At 48.0% G+C, this 24,086-nt stretch overlaps 1 protein-coding gene across 1 annotated transcript; it reads left to right on the top strand.

Annotated features, from left to right (window-relative positions):
• Positions 1-7,388: 7,388 nt before the first annotated feature.
• Positions 7,389-23,128, top strand: LOC146341741 (vomeronasal type-2 receptor 26-like). The gene is made up of 5 exons (XM_084807642.1): positions 7,389-7,427; positions 12,850-12,976; positions 15,451-16,339; positions 20,440-20,536; positions 22,934-23,128. The coding sequence occupies exons 1-5, from the start codon at positions 7,404-7,406 to the stop codon at positions 23,126-23,128; spliced, it is 1,332 nt and encodes a 443-aa protein (XP_084663768.1). The 5' UTR covers positions 7,389-7,403.
• The last annotated feature ends 958 nt before the right edge of the window (positions 23,129-24,086 follow it).

Here is a 24,086-nt window from a genome sequence, read left to right as displayed (position 1 = left end):
TTGTATTTCAAAACTTCTGGAGAGCAGCAGGTTGGGGAAGTTTGATATACAGTGTTACTGTCATGTATGGGCTTTAGAACTACATTCATTGACTTCTAGAGCATCTAACTCAGGGGTCTGTCACATCTGGGGACATATTTGATCTCTGCACAACTGTCCTGGGTTCCACCTGGGTTCCACCATGGCTGCTGCAGACCTGGCTAGTCAAAAAAGACAAGTAAACTTATACTGAGTACAAGGTGAGATCTGAGCCGCAACACACAACACTTCCTTTGAAACCAAAGTTTTCTGTGCTAACAGAAGCCTATTTCTTCTCTCTCTTTTTTCTGTCCCATATCTCTGCCAGCCATTCCCCCCTCTCTTTTCCTCTCACACCCCAGATCCCTACCTAAACTTTCCCATCACACACACACACACACACACACACACACACACACGAGATCACCACATGTAGAAACTCTCTTTCCCGGGACAAGCACCCAAAGACTTTTTCTCTCTCGCTCTCGCTTACACACACACACACACACACACACACACAGTCAAGGACCCCAAGTACCCATCATGCATACATGTATTCACAAACACAGGCCCTGTCCTTCCCAACTCCCCAGGCTGCTGAAGCTGGATCCCCCAGGACCCTGGCCTGCTTCCTGCTGCCATCCCTAGACCCCAGGATGGCTTCCTGTTGGCTTCCCTAACCCACTTACAGGCTTCCTCATCCCCTTGTGGGTTTACCACTGACCTTCCTAGCCCTCTGCTGATCTCCCGACCTCCCCACTGCTTTCTAACACCCCCCCATGTCACATCTTTCCACACAGCAGCAAAAGGGGTCCCAACTTCCATCCCCTCCCCTTTTCTTGGTGGCTGGGTGTGCTGCAGAGGAAACTGCCAGCCTGCAACCACCCACCAGCGTGATTTCCTGAGGATGTCCCTGAGCCACGTGTGCAGCCAAGCGGCAATCCCGGGAACTGAAGGTGGCAGTGGCGAGAGGCTCTCGCCGCACTCCGAAGGAGCCCAGCCGCTCATAAGAAACTTTAGAAATAATGGAACATAAAAACCAGGAGAAGCAGGACAGCTTGGTGACCACAGCGGAGGGTGTAAGGGCACACAGTGGTGACCACAGGCTAGGGGTGGACGAAAGTCACTTACCTTTTCTCGCAGCTTGTTCGCGGTGGGGGGGAGCGCTTCGCTGCTCCCCCACGAAGTTCAGGCCGGGGGGGGAGGCTTCCCGCCTCGCCCGGCCGAAATTCAGGCCGGGGGGGGAGGCTTCCCGCCTCGCCTGGCCGCAAACACGAAAGTAAAAAAAAAAAAAAACAACGTCCCCTGATAGGCTACGTGACGATTCACGTAGCCTATCACGGCTAGATCTGGAAAGTCAGCCGTGATAGGCTACGTGAATCGTCACGTAGCCTATCACGGGTGACTTTAAAAAAAAAAAAAAAAAGCGCGTACGTGAATGGCGGCCCCCATAGGGAGCCGCCATTCGCGTTCCTTATTTAGTTGCTGTAGTCTACGTCAATGTTTACGTAGACTACGGCGAAAATAAGGGCAACGCTATTTATTTATTAATATATAATATAATATTATTTATTATATTATATATTAATAAAATTTATTAATTTTATTAATTAATTTGTTTATTTTAGATTAATTAAAATAAAATTAAAATTTTTTTCTAAATAAATTAATTAAAATATTAATTAATTTATTTAGAAAATTTATTTATTTTCTAAAAGGAAATATTTCATAATCCAAACCTGGGTGATTTTTCATTTTTTTTGGATAAAAAACAAAAAAGCCTAGTTTATTTCTGAATATTTCCATCTTTTTTCCCAGGCCCTCACATCCCTACCCCCACTTCCATGCTACTGGCTGTGAGACAACAAGGCAGAAAAAACTGGCCTTGCCTGTTTCTCCTGCTTGTAACTTTGGTCTTTTCTATCCAAGTTACCTACTGTTCCCCCAGGGAATATTGCATGCAGATTGCTCAAAAACAAATGTGAAATAAATGTGAAAATGAAAATGAAGGCATTTGTTTTTCACATTCCTTGTTGTCTTTTCTTTTCTTTCCTTTTTAATTCTTGTTACACTGAAAACCTTAAACAAATGAGGAAACATTTGTTTCATGCTTCTTTTTCTTTCTTTCTTTCTTTCTTTCTTTCTTTCTTTCTTTCAAATGAATGTACACTTCTGTTCTGTGACATACACTGTCTATCTCCTAGAAAGAAATAGCCCAGCCACTGATCTCAATGCACCTCTAGGCTGGAATGTTGTAATGCAATGAATGTGGGGCTACCTTTGAAGACTTCTCAGGAAGTTCAGTTAGTAAAGAATATAGCCTCTGGGTTTATCACTGGAAAATGTCACACTAAATATATATTTCCAGCTACTTTTATTATGATTATGGTTGTGATTCTTTGTATTTATATTCAATCAAAAGAATTCCTGAGGTGTCATACAAAACAGACAATGATGCAATAAAGTGTAACAAAACTCCAGAAGAAGGCAGCAAACATCAGTATAAACACAACAGAAAGACAATGCAAAGCCAGTACAAGAGAAAGTAGTACAAAAGTAAACATAACGAAATACAACAGAAATGACGATCTAAAAACACATAATACTGAAGCTAAAACCTAAAAAAATGTAATAGAGATTAGATATCATTGATTTAAAAGGACAAACAAGGCCTTAACCTGTGATGGAAGTGATACAATTTTGACAGCAAGTGATCTTCCCTTGGGTAGAGGTGTACAGAACTCACCTCTGAATCCGCCGGGGGGTCTGTGGGGGGGGAGGCAATCCATTCCTCCCCCCAGAATTAGGTATGTATGAAAGTCACTTACCGTTTCGATTCGTGGCATCCGTGGTGGTGGGAAGGCGCTCCACACCTTCCCCCGAAATCCTACCCCGGTCAGCTCTGCTCCGTGGCACTCCGTGGCTACAGCAGCCGCCATTTGCGTTCCTGCCTATTGCCATGATAGGCTACGTAAGTATTTACATAGCCTATCACTGCCTGCACAGGGACACAAATGGTGTCCCTGCATTAGCCGTGATAGGCTACATGAATACTTATGTAGCCTATCACGGCAAAAGTGGGGAGGCAAATGGTGGCCGCAGATACAACCGCCATTCGCAAAACACCGCGAATGGCAACAGGTAAGAGCTCCATTCTGCATGCATTTCGTGGGGTGGAGGGCAGGGGTCTTCGCTCCACCATGGATTTTGGGGGGCCAACTTCACTGGAATTCGGCCTCCTTGGGATCTGTGGTGGAATTCTCTGACGTCCCTGCGCGGAATCCTCCTCGGCCCACTGCGAGGCCACAGAGCCACCAGGCGGGTCCATCCGCTACCAGACTGCCAGTCTTCAGGCGCCATTTGCATCCTCCAGGCGCCATTTGCATCCCTGCCTTTTGCTGTGATAAGCTACATAAATCTTTATATAATAAAAGATAAAAGATTTACATAGCCTATTTCAGCAAAGGCAGGGACGCAAATTTCGTCCGCTACACTCGACTCCATTTGTGTCCGAAGACAGACATCAGTGCATGGGACAGACGGCAGTGGCTGGCAGAGGACGGCTGGCAGCAGGTAGGATCTGGCCCGTGTGGATTCCCCCAGTTGGCAGAGGTGAGTCTTTTGTTCCGCCGTGGACTCGGGGGGGGGGGCGGATTCTTAGAATCCAGCCTCACTGGAGTCCATGGCAGAATTCTCTGCCATCCCTAAGCTTGGGGGGGGGCAGCATGAAACCTGGTAGCATCACCCAAAAGGCCACCACGACCCCAAAGCTCAGAAATAAAGGACACACGGAGGAGGGCCTCTTTGGCCATGAGTAGGCACATAAGGGAACTGGTGTTCCATGAAGTACCGAGACTCCAAGCCATGAAGGGCTTTGTAGGTCAAACCAGCACTTTGAATTGGCCTTAGAGGTCAATTCAAAGCCAGAGCAGGAAGCCAGAGCAGATGAGTCACAGCTAGTGCAATACACTCCAATCGCAGACTCCTTAACAGCAACATTGACCGTGAATCCATTTCCAGGAAGAATTAAACATACTGAATCTTAACTATAGAAGCCTACGTGGCTGAAGACCAGGGCAGCTAAAGGAGTGGTGTCTGCTACATAAGCCTGCAAAGACACTGTGTTTCTCATTCCAGCAGGTCCTGTGCAAGGTAGATGCAACACCATCCCATTCCCCCATCCTGTGCCCCCCTTACCTTTATGTTTGCTGCTTGCATGTAGGCTCTCCCTGGAGTTCACACAGGTGTTGCAGGAGCTCAACCGGATCTCCCAAGAGTTCTGTGGCCACTTGTTCCGTTTCCTTGGGGTGAGTGAAGGAGAGGGCAGGCAAATGCTCTAGAGAGCCCTGCAGACTGCTCTCCCAACACAGCAAATGCCAAGGTAGGAGAGCAGCTGAGCGGGTTCTACAGAGCACCCACTGGAGGCCACTGAGGTGGGCCCTCCTTGTAGGGGCAGTGAGGAAGGGAGCAGAGTAGAGTGGTGCAATTTCTTCCTCACCCCACTTCACCACCTGATACAAGCGCCTTACCCTGTTTCATGGTTGGGCCGGCCCTGTATTCCAGCATGTAATGTGAATTGGCTGACTGAACAGGTTCGATCCACTCTGCTAAACTGTTTTACCGTTCAAAGGATTTTTAAAAATATTGTCATTTTGTGATGGTGTTCTTAGCTTTTTCTTGTACGTTACTTCCCCCATACATTTAGGGAAGTACATCCTAAAAATCTTTTCAACACACAAATAATTGAATCAAGATGATTGTATAAATAAAATGTTTAAAAAACCCTGCACATTCAACTAGCACGTCAGCATCAGCAATGAAGGTTTAGATAAGCCACTTCTGTAACCACCTACATTTATGTAAAATCTCCCCTGCAGCTTTTGAGTTCAAGATAGGAGTGCTCGAAAGTCACTTACCTCGTCTCGCAGCTTGCTTCGCGGTGGGGGGGAGGCGCTTCGCTTCTCCCCCCGAAATTCAGGCCAGAGGGGGGAGGCGCCTTGCCTCGCCCGGCCGAAATTCAGGCCGGGGGGGAGGCGTCTCACCTTGCCCGGCCGCGAAATAAAAAGTAAAAAAAACCAACGCCCCCGTGATAGGCTACGTGATGATTTACGTAGCCTATCACGGCTAGATCTGCAAAGTCAGCCATGATAGGCTACGTTAATCATCACGTAGCCTATCACGGGTGACTTAAAAAAAAAAAGCGCGTACGCTAATGGCGGCCCCCATAGGGAGCCGCCATTCGCGTTCCTTATTTGGTTGCTGCAGTCTACGTAAATCTTTACGTAGACTACGGTGAAAATAATGGCAATGCAAATAGCGTTGCCCTTATTTTCGCCGTGGTCTACGTAATCTACGTAATCACGGGGCGGTTTTTTTTTTTTTTACTTTTCTTGGAATGGCGGCGGCGGCAGATGGTCGAAAGACCGGCTGCCCCCCCTGCCCTTGTCGAAGCCCCGCCGAACCGCTGCTGCGACCCGCCACTGGGAGCAACATTCAGGAAAGGTAAGTCCCATCCCGGGGGGGGAAGTGGGGGGTAGGGGGGTGCGGAGAATTTCTCCCCGAAACTACTTTGGGGGGCCGAATACGTTGGCACTCGGCCCCCCAAAGTTTCGGCGAGAAATTCTCTGACACCCCTAGTTCTAGAACGTGTTTATCCATGTAGGAATCTCACCTGATCAGGTTTTTGCTAAAACTGATTTCATGTGCACACACCACTCACATACAGATGTTATTCCATTCATAAAATATCTCTGCATTCTATTTCAGCTCACAACTGGACCTTTTTCCCCAGCCTGGGGTGACAAAGCATTATCTCGTACTTTATACCAGATGGTCCCAAACGATGCTCATCAGTACATTGGGCTTGTCCAGTTACTTGTCCATTTCAACTGGACATGGATTGGGCTCTTTACTTTGGATAATATGCATGCAGAATGGCGTTTGCAAAAATTACTGCCAATGCTTTCACAGGGAGGCATCTGTGTTACCTTTATAGAAAAACTGACAACCTTTGGAAAACGTGGGAGAAAGGCATGGTCATGGCAGAGTGAATCGGAAGGACATTCAGCTTTCATGGAAAGCAAAGCCAATGTATTTCTTGCTGATACTGCAAATCCACTTATAATTACAATAAGCTTGTTAATTCAGAGAGGAGGCCTGGATTCACCTAGAAGTAAGTTATGGATTATGACAACATATTGGGATTTCACAACAAGCACCACTTTAATGGGTAACGATATACAGTCCTTGCATGGTATGCTGTCCTTCGCAGTCCACTCAAAGGACCCATTAGGATTCAGGGAATTTCTTCAGAGTGTAAATCCTTCCTGGGCAAAAGAAGATGACTTCATCAAGGTATTCTGGGAGAAGGCCTTTAACTGTTCATTGAAACAATCCCGTGAGAGTAGAGTGCTGAAGAAAGACTGCAGTGCGGACGAGAAACTGGAGAGCCTTCCTGGAACATTCTTTGAAATGAGTATGACTGGTCACAGCTACAATGTTTACAATGCTGCCCTTGCTGTGGCACATGCTTTATATTCCATGTATATATCAAGATCCAAACACAAATTATGGGAGTCTGGAAGAAAGCTGGTGCCCTGGAATGAGGTGGCATGGCAGGTATTTCCAATCAAAGCCACATCTTTCTTTTCTTTGTTTGGATAGGGAGGTGGCTGTGCAGAGGGTAAGCTGGTACCAGTGCCAGCGGCATTATGTCCTCTTTACATTAAAAGCCTCAGAAGTTACACATGAAGCGTTTCCCTGCTTCTCAATGGAGCATTTCTTAAAGTCATGCATAGGAGTCATTAGGTTTTAAGGTTAAGGTTAATAGATATCACTTTGCTCAGTGTCTCCCTCTCCTTTTCCTTTTCTATAGAATCCTGGTCAATAACATATTTTTTCCCAGAGGGGAACATTAAGACAAAATGGCATGCGGGGCATACCATAATTCCCTGGTACCCAAACTGATCTGCCACAAATTTCTATTTCTACCTGGTTAGGAAATGGGGCAGACGACTCTTCCCAAGGGGCAGGTTTTGCATCCATCTAGCCACATTAAAGCAGTGAGGAAGCAAGACCCAGACTGATGTAAGATAATCTCAACCTTCCTAGGATAGGTACTTGTCAGCGTGATCATGAAAAAACTTTGTCGTCCATTTGTGTGTTTTTGTCTTTGAATTTAGCTCCATCCGTTTCTGAGGGGCATCTCATTCAACAACAGTGCAGGGGAGGCAGTAGAGTTTGATGAAAATGGAGAAGCAGTCACAGGATTCGATGTTACAAACTGGGTAATTTTCCCAAATCAATCCTTTCTGAGAGTTAAAGTGGGAATGTTCAATCCAGTAGCTCCTCCCGGAAAAAAGTTAACAGTCCATGATAAAAGCATCATGTGGCCTAGGACGTTCAAGCAGGTGAGACAGCAAGGATCCTGCCAGATGTAGCACAACTTGACTGTTTCAAAATAGTTTACACCACCTTTCGTGTCCAACATAACCAGGCCGTGTACAATAAGAGAAACACAATATCAATTGAAGAGTCGCGGGAGTGCCTCGTGAGTCACACACACAAGTTCCACCAGTATTAGCCTCAAAATTCTACTGATCATAAAAAGTGATACATAGTATCCACTTTCTACCTGATGAGGTCTACAATTGTAGAGACTTGTGATTAGGGTTGGCGGAGAATTTCTCTCCGAAACTTCGTGGGGCCGAGCGCCAACATGTTCAGCCCCCCGAACAAGTTTCAGGGAGAAATTCTCCACAGCCCCCCTGCCCCCCGCACCCCCCCCAGGACGGGACTTACCTTTGGCGAATGTCCCTCCCGGCGGCGGGTCCGGCCGGCGGTTCAGCGGCTCTTCGTCCAGGGCGGGAGCGGCAGCCGGTCTTTCGACCGCCATTCCAATCAAAGACAAAAAAAAAACGCCCTCGTGATAGGCTACGTAACGATTAACGTAGCCTATCACGGCTAGATTTGCAAAGTCAGCCGTGATAGGCTACATAAATCTTCACGTAGCCTATCACGGGTGACTTAAAAAAAAAAAACGCGTACGGATAATGGCGGCCCCCTTAGTGAGCTGTCATTCCCGTTCCTTATTTGGTCGTTGTAGTCTACGTAAAGATTTACATAGACTACAGCAAAAATAAGGGCAACGCTATTTGCGTTGCCCTTATTTTCGCCGTAGTCTACGTAAAGATTTACGTAGACTACAGCGACCAAATAAGGAACGCGAATGGCGGCTCCCTATGGGGGCCGCCATTTGCGTACGTGCTTTTTTTTTTTAAGTCACCCGTGAAAGGCTACATGACGATTAACGTAGCCTATCATGGCTGACTTTGCAGATCTAGCCGTGATAGGCTACGTTAATCGTCATGTAGCCTATCACGGGGGCGTTTTTTTTTTAAAAAAAAAACTTTTGAGTTTGCGGCCGGGCGAGGCGAGGCACCTCCTCCCTGGCCTGAATTTCGGCCGGGCGAGGGGGGAAGCCTCCCCCCCGGCCTGAATTTCAGCCGGGCCGAGGCGGGAAGCCTCCCCCCACGGCCTGAACTTCGCGGGGGGAGCAGCGAAGCGCCTCCCCCCCACCGCGAAAAGCTTCGAGGACAGGTAAGTGACTTTCGTCCATCCCTACTTGTGATAAAAAATTTCCAAAGGTACAAGGAGTTAAAATCTGCTGAAAAGTGACACATTTACACTTTTCCCCTATTTCATCATGGCATTTCATATATAACTTCTAAATTTTGCTAAAATCTCTTCATTTATTTATTCAGGATTGCTGAGGCTAGGGACGTTGCGGGAACCCAACAGGCTCCGAGAGACCATGCCCCCCCACAACCCCCAGACTGAGCCCACCAAGACGCTGTCCTCACTTGCCCCCACATGCACCCTGCCAGAGTCACCGTGAGCCCGTCGGGTGAGTGCCCACCATTTTCCTGCTTTTGGTTTCAGCATAAAAAAGGACGTTTAAAAAATGTGCATATTTAAAAATGTGGAGTTTGGGGCCAGAAAATCTTACTATGTGCAATATTAGAGGTATAATGTCACTAATATTGCACATATTAAGCTTTCCTGCCCCCAAACTGTGCATATTTAAATATGCACATTTTTTAAACTTCCTTTTTTATGCAAAAACCAAAGGAGAGAAAATGGCAGCCGCTCACCGGACAGGATCTAGGGATGTACGGAAGTCACTTACCTTTTCAAAGGGTGACATTCACGGTAGGGGTGGTGGTGCTCCACACCTCCCCCTCGAAATCCTACCCCGGCTGGCTCCACTCCGTGGCAACTCCGCAGAGCTGCTGGCTGGGTGCATTCACAGGTCTGCGAAGTTTGCAGGCCTGTGGATGCAAATGGCAGCTGGCGTAGCGGCTCCGTTTGCGTCCCTTCACTGAGCCGTGATAGGCTATGTAAATATATACATAGCCTATCACAGCAAAAGACAGGGACGCAAATGGCAACAGCTACGGCAGCCGCCATTTGCTTTCCTGCCTATTGCCATGATAGGCTTCGTAAGTATTTATTTAGCCTATCGTGGCTTCCTCAGGGACGCAAATGGTGTCTCTGCATTAGCCGTGATAGGCTATGTAAATACTTCTGTAGCTTATCACAGCAGAAGACGCCAGTCACAAAGCACCACGAACGGCAGCAGTAAGCTCTGTTCCACGCACATTTCGCGGGGTGGTGGGGCAGGGGGCTTCTCTCCGCCATGGATTTCGGGGGGCCGAATGCACTGGCAATCGGCCTCCCTGGAATCCGTGGTGAAATTCTCCGCCATCCCTAACAGGATCACGGTGAGTCCTGGCAACCCGCGAGCTTGTGGGCGGCCTAAGCATGGGTCCATGGGGAAGCAAGCAGGGGTGGTGTGTCAGCGGATGCCTAGGGAACCCAAGCTTGGTTGGGTTCTCACATTCCTAGCTGAGGCGTGCCTTTCTTTGGTTTGGTGAAGTTCTGACCACTGGTTAACAACTATTAAGGATTTTTTGTCCCATTACAACTTTTGGCAGCAAATGCTTGTGAAGGTTTGTCATGCATGTGGAGCATCATTCTGGAGATAGAATGCTCAGCTGCAAGTACTTCCGTGTTTTCAAAGGAGTTTGCAGGGGAAATCAAGGACATTCTGCTTCAATGTCTGTTCCGTTATTTATGGGATGTGACTTCACAACATCAGGCCATAGACAGATTGGGACACCAGCGTTGGGGTGCTTGGGGACTTTAACACTTCTCCCTACCCCCCTGCTGTGGTCCCACTCTGATCCAGACAGCCCTGACTCCATTTTCCATTGCCAAACAGGAATGTGCTTACAGAGACCTATTCTGATGTTTGTGCTCAATATGTGAAGGCCTAAATGGACCTGCGGTGACACTGGGGACAGGGCTTACATACGTGCCCATATCCCACTCCCCACATTATCCCTACATACCATCCAGTAAATGCATGCCTAGGGCTTCAGATACAGACAGATTGCTTCTAACTGTGATAACACCTACAAATAATTTTGTCCCAAACCCACCAACCCAACTACCTCTCTCTCTCTCTCTCTCTCTCTCTCACACACACACACACACACACACACACTTTCTTTGAACAGCTTGGGAAGTTGCTGTTCTTAAAGAACATTTTCTTTAAAGAACATTCTTTAAAGCTTTCTTAAAGAACATTCAAATCCCCCCCCCACTGCCGCTGCCTTTGAAGGCACTCTCCCATCATGTCCTGTTGATATATGTGTGCTGCCACATGTATATATGTGCCATCATCACACATGTCACTCGCAAATCATATTTTGTTTTGTGCCTGCATTGGTTTTGGTTGATTTTTAAAAAATAACAAAAAATGGACCCCACCTCCATTTCCCAGCCACCAAATAAGGTGGCAAAACAGGGAGATCTGTGTTGGCTCAGCCATGGCACATACATGCACCTAAAACATACATGAAGCACTGGCACAACAGCGGTTTTTTACATCTTGTAAGGGGTACCACAGCAATTCCCTATAGAGGAGACACCCGATGGATGGTGTGATTAGGGGTGTACGAAACCCCGCTTACCTGCCTCCGCCAGGTTCCGCAGCTGGGGGAGGTGATCCGTTCCTCCCCCTGGAATCCTCGACAGTGGGGGAGGCGATCCGTTCCCCCCCCCCAGAATCCTGCCGGGCCGGCTCCGCTCCACAGCCACGCCACGGAGCTGCCAGCCAGGCCAACCCACAGCAGGGCCTCCAGCCGCTGCTGGGCTGGTGTGGATGCAAATGGCATCCTGCATAGGGGACGCCATTTGTGTCCCTACGCAAGCCCATGATAGGCTATGTAAATATTTACGTAGCCTATCACCCCTAAAGCGGGAACGCAAATGGCGTAGGGGACGCCATTTGGGTCCCTGCTTTAGCCGTGATAGGCTACGTAAATATATATGTAGCCTATCACAGGCTGGCGTAGGGACGCAAATAGCAGCCACTACAACGGCCGCCATTTGTGGCTCCAGCAGCCCTGCACTGCCACCGCCACTGCCACCGCCACCACCGGAGCCAGAGCCAGGTAGGCTCCGTTTCGCAGGGCTTTCAGGGGGTGGAGGGGCGGGGGGCTCCATTCCGCCATGGATTCTGGGGGGCCCGAATTCACTGGAATTTGGCCCCCCTGGGATCCATGGCGGAATTCTCTAACTTCCTGAGGTGTGATTCAAAAACACACATGCACACACAGGGTAGAAAAACAAGCAGCAGGGCTGGGGGCGGTGGCCTTTATCCATAACTGCTTCATGTTGATCACTAGGAAAACCTCCACCTTAGTTTGGGCTGTGAGGGCCTGTACCTTGTCTTGGGCAAAGAGACAGTTTGGGGATGCTATTGAGAAACTGCCCACACTGCTGCCCAATGGCCTCCCTGACCAAGCTGGCTGAGGGGTCTCAGATGTAGGGATGTTGGAGAAATCCGCCACAGACTCCAGTGAGACAGGATTCTTTGAAATCCAGCCCCCTGGTTTCCATGGTGGAATGGACTACTCCCCCACTACCACCCCCCAATATCTCCCCGGGACAGACCTACCTGGCAGCGGATGCAGCGGCAGCAGATGTGGTGGCTGATGCAGTGGCGGTGGCGGCAGCGGTGGCTCCGGCTCGTCTTCTGGCCCATGCCAGGCTGCTGTGGCCACAAATGGCAGCCGTCGTAGTGGCCGCCATTTGGGTGCCTGCATTAGGCCATGATGGGCTATGTAAATACTTACATAGCCTATCACGCCCTAAAGCAGGGACACAAATGGCGGCCGCCACGACGGCCACCATTTGCAGCCACAGCAGCCCGGCAGTGGCTGGAAGTCCAGCTGTGGCCAGCCTCGGCTGGCCCTGGCTGGCAGCTCTGCAGCCTTGCTGCAAAGCAGAGCCAGTTGGGAGGATTCCAGGGGGAGGGACAGAACAAGGTAAGGGATTCGTACATCCCTACTCAAATGTTTTGTTGGAGAACCCTAGAACTATGGTCCTGGAGGAATTCAACATCCACGCTGCTGCTGCCTTAACAGGACCAGCTCAGGACTTCATGTCCTCTACAACAACTATGGGGTCGTCTTGGCTCTTCATGGGCAGGATTTGTGCTCTAATCCACCTGCAACTTTGCACAACCCCCCCCCCCACACACACACACACACTAAAGTTCCTGAGTTTCAGGAACTATCATGCTGCTTGGCTTGCAAATGCAAGCCAAGCCGGGTCCATGCCAGGGATCTGTTGAACTCTAAAAGGGCCTAAGCATCTATCCAGTTTAGAACACCTTGATACTTTACACCCACAAGTGAAACCGTAATGATCAAAACATCTTTTTCTCAGTGCTGTACATTCTCCACTGATGTTTCTGATTAGGTGCTGCCCATTTCTGTGTGCAATGACAACTGCCATCCTGGTCACATCAGGAAAAAGAAGGAAGGGGAGCCATTTTGCTGCTATGATTGTGCCCCATGTCCTCAAGGGAAGATTTCTGATCAGACCGGTAGGAATCATGGTTCTTCATAGATGTCAAGCATACTGCATCTCATATCTGGCTATAGGAAGAGGTCTTGTTATACAAGAATGCAGACCTCTCTTTTACATTCAGGCCTAGGTATGCTTGGTCACACATTTTGACACTAGTCTAAACATTGGATTGATGGTTTCTTTCAGTTGGAAATGTGCTTCATACATAAACGAAAGAAGGAAGATATATATATATATATATATATATATATATATATATATATCTCCAGCTACTGACAAAGAACGCAGTGCTGTGTCATCAATTAGCAGGGCAGACTCTGTGGGAGCCCAATAATTCAATTATGTATTTCTTACATAATACAAAATAAAAAGAAACCACTCCATATGCAAAGCTAGGAGCCAGGGGGAAGGATTATAGTGTCTGGTAAAATTTTGCTATATACACTTATAGATGGATAGACAACAGGCAGAAAGACAAATCATCACCCTTAGCTTCCAATTTCCTGGCTTGTTTGAGTTTGACCCAGGATAAGATAGCCTTAATTCTGGTGTTAACCTGGCAAGATTAATGGGGCCAGAATGACCAGACGTATTCCTTAATAGTAAGAGGCAAAGTTTCCAAGCACACCTTCTGTTAAGGAATTTGAACAACAATCCCCCAGGAGGGCTTGGATATGGTTAGAGAAGATGACACAACCTTATTCACCTCCTCCAGCAAGGCAGGGGCAAGCTAGGTGTGAGTGGGAAACAGCAGAAGAACTTTGGGGAGACAAAAGATAGAGAATGGGAATGAGAGTGAAGTGACCTATAAACTCGGAAGCACTGGGGGATAGTATCTCCCTCTCTGGAGATCTGATGTGGGAAAGGCAGGGCTGCTATTGGATTGTTTTCTTTCACCTCTATTCAGTCTATGTATTTGTAAATTACATGCAACTATATCAAAATGCCATAAGCCTCCAATGCCATAAGCCTCCTCTTTCTAAAAGAAATGAAACCCAGGTAAGCACAACACCCAAGTCCAGCAGTACCATCAGGCTCAGTAGGCCTCCTACCTAGGGATGTACGAAAGTCACTTTCGTTCCCTTATTTTTGCTGTAGTCTACGTAAATCTTTACGTAGACTAGACGTGCCAAACTAAGGAACGCAAATGGTGGCGCCCATGGCCACGCGCTTTTTTTTTTTTTTCAAAGTCACCCATGATAGGCTACGTGACGATTTACATAGCCTATCAGGGCTGACTTTGGAAATCTAGCCGTGATAGGCTACGTAAATCATTACGTAGCCTATCACGGGTGTGTGTTGTTTTTTACTTTACTTTTTTTTTCGCGGCCGGGGAGATGGGGCGCTCCTCCCCGGACTGAATTTCAGCAGCGAGGGATGGGGCGCCTCCCCCCCGGCCTGAATTTCTGCCGGGCGAGGCGGGGCGCCTCCCCCCCTTGCCTGAACTTCGGGGGGAGAACAGAAGTGCCTCCCCCCACCGCAAAGGAAGCTGCGGGACCAGGTAAGTCCCTTTCATCCATCCCTATTGCTCGCCTACATCAGGCAGTGGCACTGCAGTTGGAGAGGGAGAGAGAGGGCTCCTTCACACTGGGCTTTTATCCTATGATTGAGATTGCTCCTTCACAGACATTTGCAGGCTCTTTAAATGACACTGTGATCATCCAAGGCGTTTCCTGCACTAAATGCCCTTTGTTCTGCTTTTAAAGAGATCACAGATCATGAGCTATCAAATTACCCTGTTGTGTTCTGCTCAATTTTCCTCTATGAAAAGAGTAAACGTGGCAACAAAAGGAGCGAGATCAATGAAAGATAATGGAAGACTCAGATATGGGGAGAAGTAGAGGAAAAAGGTGGGGGAAAGGGAAGCACGTGTAAAAGGGCGTCGAAGTGATCCTGAAATTAAATGGAAGCAGAAAGCCCTATTTTAAATGCAGGATTTTAGGCTGGTGTAGAGATGCCAGAGAAAGAGAGAGAGCAACATGAGTTGCTGGGGAACATGGGTGAGAGGGTGCTGTTGCACTCATGTCCTGCTTGTGGACTTCTCATTCCGGCATCTGGTTGGCCATTGTGGGAACAGAATGCTCCAATAGATGGACCCTTGGCCTGATGTAGCCTGGCTCTTATTTTCTTAAGTGTGTGTGTGTGTGTGTGTGTGTGAGAGAGAGAGAGAGAGAGAGAGAGAGAGCAGCCTCCAGGTGAGCTTGTGGTTCACAGGTGAGATTTAAACCCAGATGTCTTAGCTCAAAGTTCATGCATCACCATAATACATCATGAAGCACCATGTTCTCTCTCATGTCAGAGGCATATTTTATTTATTTATTTATTTTGTTTTCCAGACGTGGATTAAGGCAGATGTATTTGGGCAATGCTGTCTGATAGCGATAGGATATATGAATAATTCAAGACAAGTTACTTTAAAGGCCTCTACCATCTTCTCAGATTGCATCTGCTCTCTATCTCTTATTAAAAAGCACTACTTTTTCTTTCCAGATATGGATTCCTGTATTGAATGTTCAGAAGATTACTATTCAAACTTAGAACAGGATCAATGCATTCCCAAGGTTATAAGCTATCTCTCCTATGAGGAACCCTTGGGGATTTCATTGTCTTTGTCTGCTGTTGCTTTTGCTGTGATCACAGCTTTGGTACTTGGAAACTTTGTGAAGCACCAGGACACTCCCATAGTCAAAGCCAACAACCGGAGCCTCACCTACATCCTGCTCATCTCCCTCCTTTGCTGCTTCCTCTGCTCCTTGCTCTTCATCGGACAGCCAAAGAAGATAACTTGCCTTCTCCGGCAAACAGCTTTTGGCATCGTCTTCTCAGTTGCTCTTTCTGCTCTTTTGGCAAAAACCATCACTGTGGTTCTGGCATTCATGGCTACCAAACCAGGATCCAAGATGAGGAAATGGGTAGGGAAAAGGGTGGCCAATTTGATCATCATTTCCTGCTCCTCTATTCAAACAGGAATTTGCTTGATTTGGTTAAGTACATTTCCTCCATTCCCAGATATGGACATGCATTCACTGACTGGGGAAATTGTAGCAGAATGCAATGAAGGCTCAGTCACCATGTTCTACTCTGTTCTGGGCTACATGGGTGTTCTGGCCATTGTCAGCTTCACAGTAGCTTTTCCAGCCAGGAAGTTGCCAGACAGTTTCAATGAGGCCAAATTCATCACATTCAGCATGTTGGTCTTTTGCAGCGTTTGGCTCTCCTTTGTTCCAGCCTATCTGAGTACCAAAGGAAAATATCTGGTGGCAGTGGAGATCTTCTCTATCCTAACCTCCAGTGCTGGCTTGCTGGCTTGCATCTTTTTCCCTAAATGCTACATCATAGTGTTCAGGCCCCACCAGAACATCAGGGAGCAAATAACAAGGTCAAAAAACTAACAAGGAATGCCCGAAATGGTTTCCTTTTTCCAAAATGTGTGAATAATTGGTCTGAATTGCTTATGAATAACAAATAGTGGTCCTACGTCACCCCTGAATAGGGCCGCCTCTTATATTGAAAAATATGGGATCTGATCTATGCAAATTAGTTACATGTTTTTCCTTCTGAGTATATCAGAATTCCAAACTAGCAATGATCAGTCACATTTCTGGTGACTACAGACCTGTTGTACCTTTGGCCTTTATACTACCCAAGGAGTCAGGTATACATACTTTGACTAAGGCTAGATTTACACTTAGCGCCAATGAGGTTTCACCACCCACCTTTCACACTACGCAGTACCTGCCTTGAATTGGAACCGGAATTTCCAACTTCCGTGCTCCCGCTTTCAATACCCTAAAATCCCGGTATTTACCCTTAATGTGCTCTGACTGTCCGCCTTCGCTACCGTAACCGGTCATATTCCCCTCCCCCACCGGTCCATATACGGCGGTGTTTGTATTTCCCCCCTGTCCAATCACAGCTCTTGACGGTCCCATGTCTTCTTCCGGCTACTCATCGCATAGCTTCCTCAGCAGCCCCCGTTTCCTCAGCAACAAGCAAAGGGCTGGATGTGCGCACGCTTGTCTGATCTCGGAAGCTAAGCAGGGTCAGTCCAGGTCAGTGCTTGGATGGGAGACCACCTGGGTATCAGGCTTCTTGCATTTCGCAGGGGGTTGTTCTATCCCTTCAAATCAGACTAAGTTTGACCTGCTTCTCCTATCCCCTGCTCCAGATGTTTGTTTGTTTGTTTGTTTAAATTAAGGCGTTATCCCCGCAGAATCGGGGCTTCTCTGCGATGTTTTTTTTTCTAATTGAGGCATGATCTTTGAAGTTGTGAAGCTTTGAGACACAGACTTACTAACTTACTAACAGATACATACACAGCCAGTGCTGGTCCAGGATATTTTGCTGCCTGAGGAGGACCAGCAAATGCCTCCCATTTCTCTAGGGATGGCAGGGGGTTCTGCCACAGATTCCAGTGAGGCCAGATTCTTTAGAATGCTTTAGAATCTGGCCCCCCGGAATCCAAGGCGGAACGGCCTCCTGCCTCCCCCCCCCCGCGGAATCCCCCGGGATGGAACTTACCTGGGGCGGATGTGGCGGATTCGGCGGAAGTGGCGGCGGCTCCGGCGGCGGCTCTGGTGGTGGCAGGGGCGGCTGGTCTCCTGGCCGGCCACAGCTGGTCTGCTGCAGCCACCATTGCTGTTCTTGCAGCTGTGATAGGCTACGTAAGAATTTACGTAGCCTATCGAGGCTAACCCCCCCCCCCAAAAAAATCAGCATATGCAAATGGCGGCAGCTATGGCGGCCACCCTATGCGTTCCCTATTTTTCACTGTTCTAGCCTACGTAAATATTTACATATGCAATTACAGTGAAAAAAAAGGGAACCGCAAATAGCGTAGTGGGCGCTATTTCCATTCTTTTTTCCCCTGCCATTTTATCCTACGTAAATATTTACGTAGGCTTCTATGGCAAAAAAAAGAAAGAAACGCAAATAGTACCCAGTACGCTATTTGTGTTCCCCCTTTTTTTTGCCGTTTTATCTTATGTAAATGTTTACGTAAGATAAACCAGCGAAAAATAGAGAACGCAAATGGCGGCCACCGTAGCCGCCGCCATTTGCGTACGCTGCATTGTTGTTGTTGTTTTTAGGTTAGCCATGATATGCTACGTAAATTCTCACATAGCCTATGATGGTCCAAGGACAGCAATAGCGGCAGCAGCAGCCCTACCGCGCCCGACCAGGAGACCAGCCACCGCTGCCGCATCCGCCGCATCCGCCCCAGGTAAGTGCCATCTTGGGGGTCATTCTGTGGGGGAAAATATGACAGGTGGACTCCATGCCAGGACTTCAGCAGAGGAACAGAAGCTTCATGATAATTATCCCTCATTTTGGATTGGAAGAAAATCCACAAACCAGACTTCTCACCTATGTTGACAGATGCTCCATCTGTGGCCGAGGAGGATACACACATGAAGATGTGCCCAGCTGCTGCACGTCAAAACTTTCTGGTAGGGATGGACGAACCACCCCACCCCACCCCGTGCACAGCTTCCCAAACTGTCACCACTTACCTGCCCTGTTAAGTTCCCTGGGTGAGCTGCTGAGTGGTCCATGGGCACCTGACTCCACAGCAAGCTGCTGAGTAGAAATGCAGATAAATGGTGGTTTGTTGTTTTCCATGAAAGACAGCTTACATAAAGTGGCCATGTACACAAGATTATATGTGTGAATGGACTGTTCACACCTATAATTATGCATACTTGGCCACTTTACAGCTGCCATTTGCATATGATGCGTTTTACAGGAAATGAGCCGCCATTCCCACACAAAATGGCAGCCCACTGAGGAGTCAGGCACCCGCAGACCACCCTGTGGCTCACCCAGGGAACTGAACAGGGTGGGTTAGTGGTTGCGGTCCTCAGACAGGTGTCCAGAAAGCTGGGTGGGGAGGAGTACATCAGACTCAGCCGCCCTCTCAGACTCCCACAACATTCCTACTGTCTTGGTGCAGGTGTCTTCAACTGCCTCCAGCACTCCTTTTGTGCTAGGGTTCACTAGCACCTAAAAACTACTGCTTTTCATCCCCAGATTTTGCAGTGACTTTCACCATTACATACATTTTGTCAGTTCTAGTTCAGTCCACAGTGCCATCACACCTCAGGGACTGCACTGCACCAATGTACCTTCAGTCAATTTCTTGGTGAGACTGTCTGTCACTTTCGACAGCGCACTGCATAAATTCTTTGTGGGCATTTGGAGTCAAGTACTGAAAGTCGATCTCAATCCTATGTACCAATTCTGCACTGATGGGGGAGGGGGGACACCTAGATGCTAACTTACAACTACTCTTGCAGGAAATGAGTACTAGGGATGGGGGAGAATTTCTCCCCGAAACTTGGGGGGCCGAGTGCCAACACATTCGGCCCCCCAAAATCGGTGGTGAAATTCTCCGCCTCCCCGCCACCCCCCCCCCGGGATGGGACTTACCTTTCACTAATGTCCCTCCCGGTGGCAGGTCCCGGCGGCGGTTCGTCGGGTCTTCGTCAGGGGCGGGGGCAGCAGCCAGTCTTTTGACCGGCTGCCGCCGCCGCCATTACAAGTGCAGTAAAAAAAAAACACGCTATTTGCGTTGCCCTTATTTTTGCCGTAGTCTATGTAATCTTTACGTAGACTACAGGGACCAAATAAGGAACGCAAATGGCGGCTCCCTATGGGGGCCGCTATTTGCGTATGTGATTTTTTTTTTCCAAAGTCACCTGTGATAGGCTACGTGACGATTAACATAGCCTATCACGGCTGACTTTGGAAATCTAGGCGTGATAGGCTACATTAATCGTTACGTAGCCTATCACGGGGGTGGTTTTTTTTTTTTTCGTGGCCGGGTAGACGGGGTGCTTCTACCCGGCCTGAATTTCGGCCGGGTGAGGCGGGGCGCCTCCCCCCCCTCGCATGAACTTTGGGGGGTGAAGCGAAGTGCCTCCCCCCCACCGCGAAGCAAGCTTCGAGGACAGGTAAGGGACTTTCGTCCATCCCTAATGAGTACACACTGAGAGTCAGTTTCTTTGCAACTCCTTAAGTGCGCCGGAGGAGGATGCCAACTTGGCTAGTTTTTCATTAGTCTTGGATATTGCTTCTCCCATAGAGGAGACCTGTGTGGCTTCCACAGGTGCCAATGCTGACAGCTGGCATGTTTTAATACTTTTACTCGGCTAGTATTGTTTCAGATGCTTCTGAATGTTCTCACTCCTGTAAATACTCCCACATTCTTTCGTGACTGGGGGCAGAGGACGATATCTGAGTACTTTTCGAAAACAATCTTATTATGTTGGGAAACCTGAAACATGCTCCACACCTAACCAAGTGCTTGCCATTTCGATGAAAGTGTTTGAAGTCATTGTCTTTTGGACGGTGCTTGATTAATTGGGAGGCTGGTTTCATAACACCTGGTGACCTGACACTCCAGATGTGGTTGACTTGGACACGGTGCTTTCAGCATCTCCGACAGCATTGTGCGCTTCCCCAGTTTTCTCCTGACAGTCGGCAGAGCCAGGGGCATCTGGGAGTACAGGTGGCGGAGCAGGAGGCCTTGCAGTGGTATTCGCAAGTGCTAGAGGTTGAAGAGCAGGAGCGGATGGTAGGGATGTCTGAAATTTCCGCCACCGATCTCAGGAAGGCCGAATGCCAGCGCATTCGGCCCCCCGAAATTGGTGGCAGAATGGCCCCCGGCCACCCCGCCCCCCCAGGACGGGACTAACCTTAGGCAGATCTTCCTGGTGGCGGCGGCTGCGGCAGCGGTTCGGCGGTGGCGGCTGCGGCAGCCAGTCTGCCGACCGGCTGCCACTGCCGCCATTTCCTGGTAAAACAAAAACAAAAAAAAGTGATAGGCTACATAAATATTTACGTAGCCTATCACGGCTGATTTAAAAAAAAACACGCGCCTACGCAAATGGCGGCACCCATTGCATCTACGCTATTTGCGTTCCCCTTATTTTCGCCGTCTTAGTCTATGTAAATGTTTACTTAGACTAAGACATGCCAAAATAAGGAACACAAATGGTGGAGCCCATGGGCACTGCCATTTGCGTATGTGTGTTGTTGTTGTTTTTTAATCAGCCGTGATAGGCTACGTAAACATTTACATAGCCTATCATGGCTGACTGCAGGGACACAAATGGCGGCGGCTATGGCTGCCGCCATTTGCGTCCCTGCTAGCCAGTGGCCGGATGTCCGGGAGCTGGCTGAGCCGGCCGGCGGCTCCGCAGAATCCCTGCGGAGCGGAGCCGGCCAGCCAGGATTCCGGGGGGAGGAATGGAGTGCCTCCCTCCCTGGCCAGGATTCCGGGGGGAGGGATGGAATGCCACCCCCCCAGCATCAGCATAATCCGCGGAAAGGTAAGTACCTTTCGTACATCCCTAGTGGATGGGAGCTTAGCTGCAAGTGACATGTTGGCAGGGGGTGCATGAGTCATGTCAGCTGGCAAAGCCGCCACAGGTGGGGGTGGGGGTGCATTGTGGGATGGTAGAAGCCAGTATTGCAGGGAGCTTGGTTTTACACCAGCAGCCTTGCACTGATGTTTGGTTTTTTTCATTCTAATTAAACTGATTTATATATATCAATTTATATTATATTTTATATTTTATTACATTGATATGAGTATGTTTATGTACTTCCCAGGAGCTTTGTCATAAGACACTGTAGTGTGTCTGCATGTGTTGGCCCTCTAATAGAGGGAATCCCCTTGTCGCCTAACTCAAGCGTTCCACCACCCCCCATTGTAGTAAAGTGCCTGGCTTCTAAAGGTTCTCCACCAATTCCTGGTGAATTTAATCCCAAATGTTTTACCATGTAAGATGAAAATTAGATCACTTTGTGTTGAGCCAGACCTGATCTTCCTGCTATGCCAATTGTTCCCAACCCTTTCCAATAGATTTGCAGGTTAAGGGTAGCTATGCAGTTTTTGAGCTGCCATTTTGTTAGTGGCCTCTATTCCCTGACAGCTTTAGAAGCTATTATCCCTAGCATACCATACAGAACCTTTAACATATTTTGCAGGACAACCACTATTTCCCAGGACTATAGACTCTTTCACAGCTACATAGCGTGCATCTCTTACTAACAATCCACAATTCCTCACGTTGTGAGTCTGAGGTCAAAAATACTGGGTCTATGAAATGATATGAGCAATATTCTCTGTGTCTCACTAATCTGAGCAGGATGCCGGCTGATATTCCCCTTGCTCTGGACAGAGAGAGGTTGGATGCACCAGGTCTTTGGCCCCCACTGCTGCTTCCCCTGCTCTAGGTGTCACAACAATGCCAGCACGGGGAAAGCACATTTTCTCCCCTGTAATTATCAACACGTCTCTGATTAACTGTCCTCCTCACTAAGCCCCAAGGGATATCTAGAGGCCTCAAAAATACATAACAACAACACTCGGATATTTTATAAAGCCATCCTTATGAAAGCTGGGCCAAAGGGCCAGAACCAGTGTCCCACAGAGGGCTGATAATATTAAGCGATGTCTGTGCTGCAGACTGGGATTCCCATAGAGATAAAATATGAATAGTAGTTTGAAATATCTGCAACTACTAGGACCATCTCTACTAGGACCAGAGAGCTTTGGCTATGGGGCGGTATAGAAATATAAAATAATAATAATAATAATAATAATAATAATAAATCTTCTTTCCAAAGGATTTTTCCATTTCTCAATATTGTTTGGTGCATCAGTACAGGAAAGGATCAAAATTTCCACAGAGATATACACCCGCATGAAGTAGTAACAAACCCCCCCTCAACATTCTGCAATTTAAAACTGGGGAACCGGTGTAGTTCTCCTCTTATAAAAATATAGCGGTTTTCAGTAGGGTCAGCTCCAGTTCAAGGCAGGTTAGAAGCAGGCGATTCCGAGATGTCAAATTCTCTTGAGAACAACAGAGAACTATGTGTCTAGATGGGAACTTCAGCCCTCCAAATGCTCATGTCATTGTTATGGTTGCTAGGGCTGCTGCTCCCTCATTTTATGCGCAAGACAGAGTCTGTTCATCGCAGCATGAAGACTCCTTCCCATAAATGCAGAGCAAGTGACCATATCACTAGTCGGCATGAGTTTTATCAGCGGGGAGACCTTGTCGTTGGAGAGGTTGCTTCTACGTTCTCTTTCTGGTACCCCTCTACAACTTTCAGTGAAAAGCCATCTTCAGCGTTCATGAAGCAACTAATGTAAGGACTTCTGTATGTAAGGAATTTGATCTAATGTATGAAGGAAATAAATGCAAACTGTGGTGCCATAGTATGTGTCTCAAAATTAGGACTCCTCGCTTGCTGCACTTGCTCCTTGTTGTTGTTGTTGTTGTTCAGCCGTTAAGATGAGGGATGTTAGAGAATTCCTCCATGGATCTCAGTGTGGCTATGAAATCCATGGCAGAACGAAAACCCCCCACTCCCCCGCCCCGCGAAATGGGCCCGGAATGGAACACCTACCTGTTGCCATCCGCACTGACTTGCGAATGGCAGCCACGTCCCTGCAGGCTGCCCAGCGGCCGGATGTCCGGCTGCGGGCGGCCCCGGCTGGCAGCTCCGAGGAATCTCTCCGGAGCCAGCTAGAGAGAATTTCAGGGGGAGGGACAGAGCGCCTTCCCCCCGCGAATGTCACCCTTCGAAAAGGTAAGTGACTTTCGTACATCCCTAGTTAAGTCGTGTCCGACTCTTCATGACCCCATCATAATTTTACAAGGGGACTATGATGCTGGCAATTTTATTTTTGATCCGTTTCCTAATTATGCCTAAGACGGAAAGTGCCTTTTTGCACTGCAGATGCACACTGGGGCAACATTTTCATCAGGCTGCCCACCAAAACCCCAAGATCTCTTTCTTTGTCAGTCACTGCTGGCTCAAATCCCATCAGCTGATTTGTGAAGTTGAGATTCTTTGCCCCTACGCGCATCACTTTACAGTTACTTACACTGAATCACAGTCGATATTTTGATACCAGTTCTCCCAGTTTGGAAAGATCCTTTTGGAGCTCCTCATAGTCCCTTTCTGTGTTAACAGGGATCTTTAGTGGCCACTCCTCTGTATCTAAACCAGAGCAAACAGTAGTAGACTTTGCTGGAAGCAACGCAATGGTAACCTGGAAATCTTCCTGGTTTTACTGGAATTGTGAACTCATTGGGATGTCTTCT

Source organism: Heloderma suspectum, chromosome 6 (genome assembly GCF_057233095.1).
Source record: "Heloderma suspectum isolate Gila_16-S chromosome 6, 16-S_ref, whole genome shotgun sequence".
Taxonomy (NCBI): domain Eukaryota; kingdom Metazoa; phylum Chordata; class Lepidosauria; order Squamata; family Helodermatidae; genus Heloderma; species Heloderma suspectum.
This window is presented reverse-complemented; position numbering and strand designations above follow the sequence as displayed.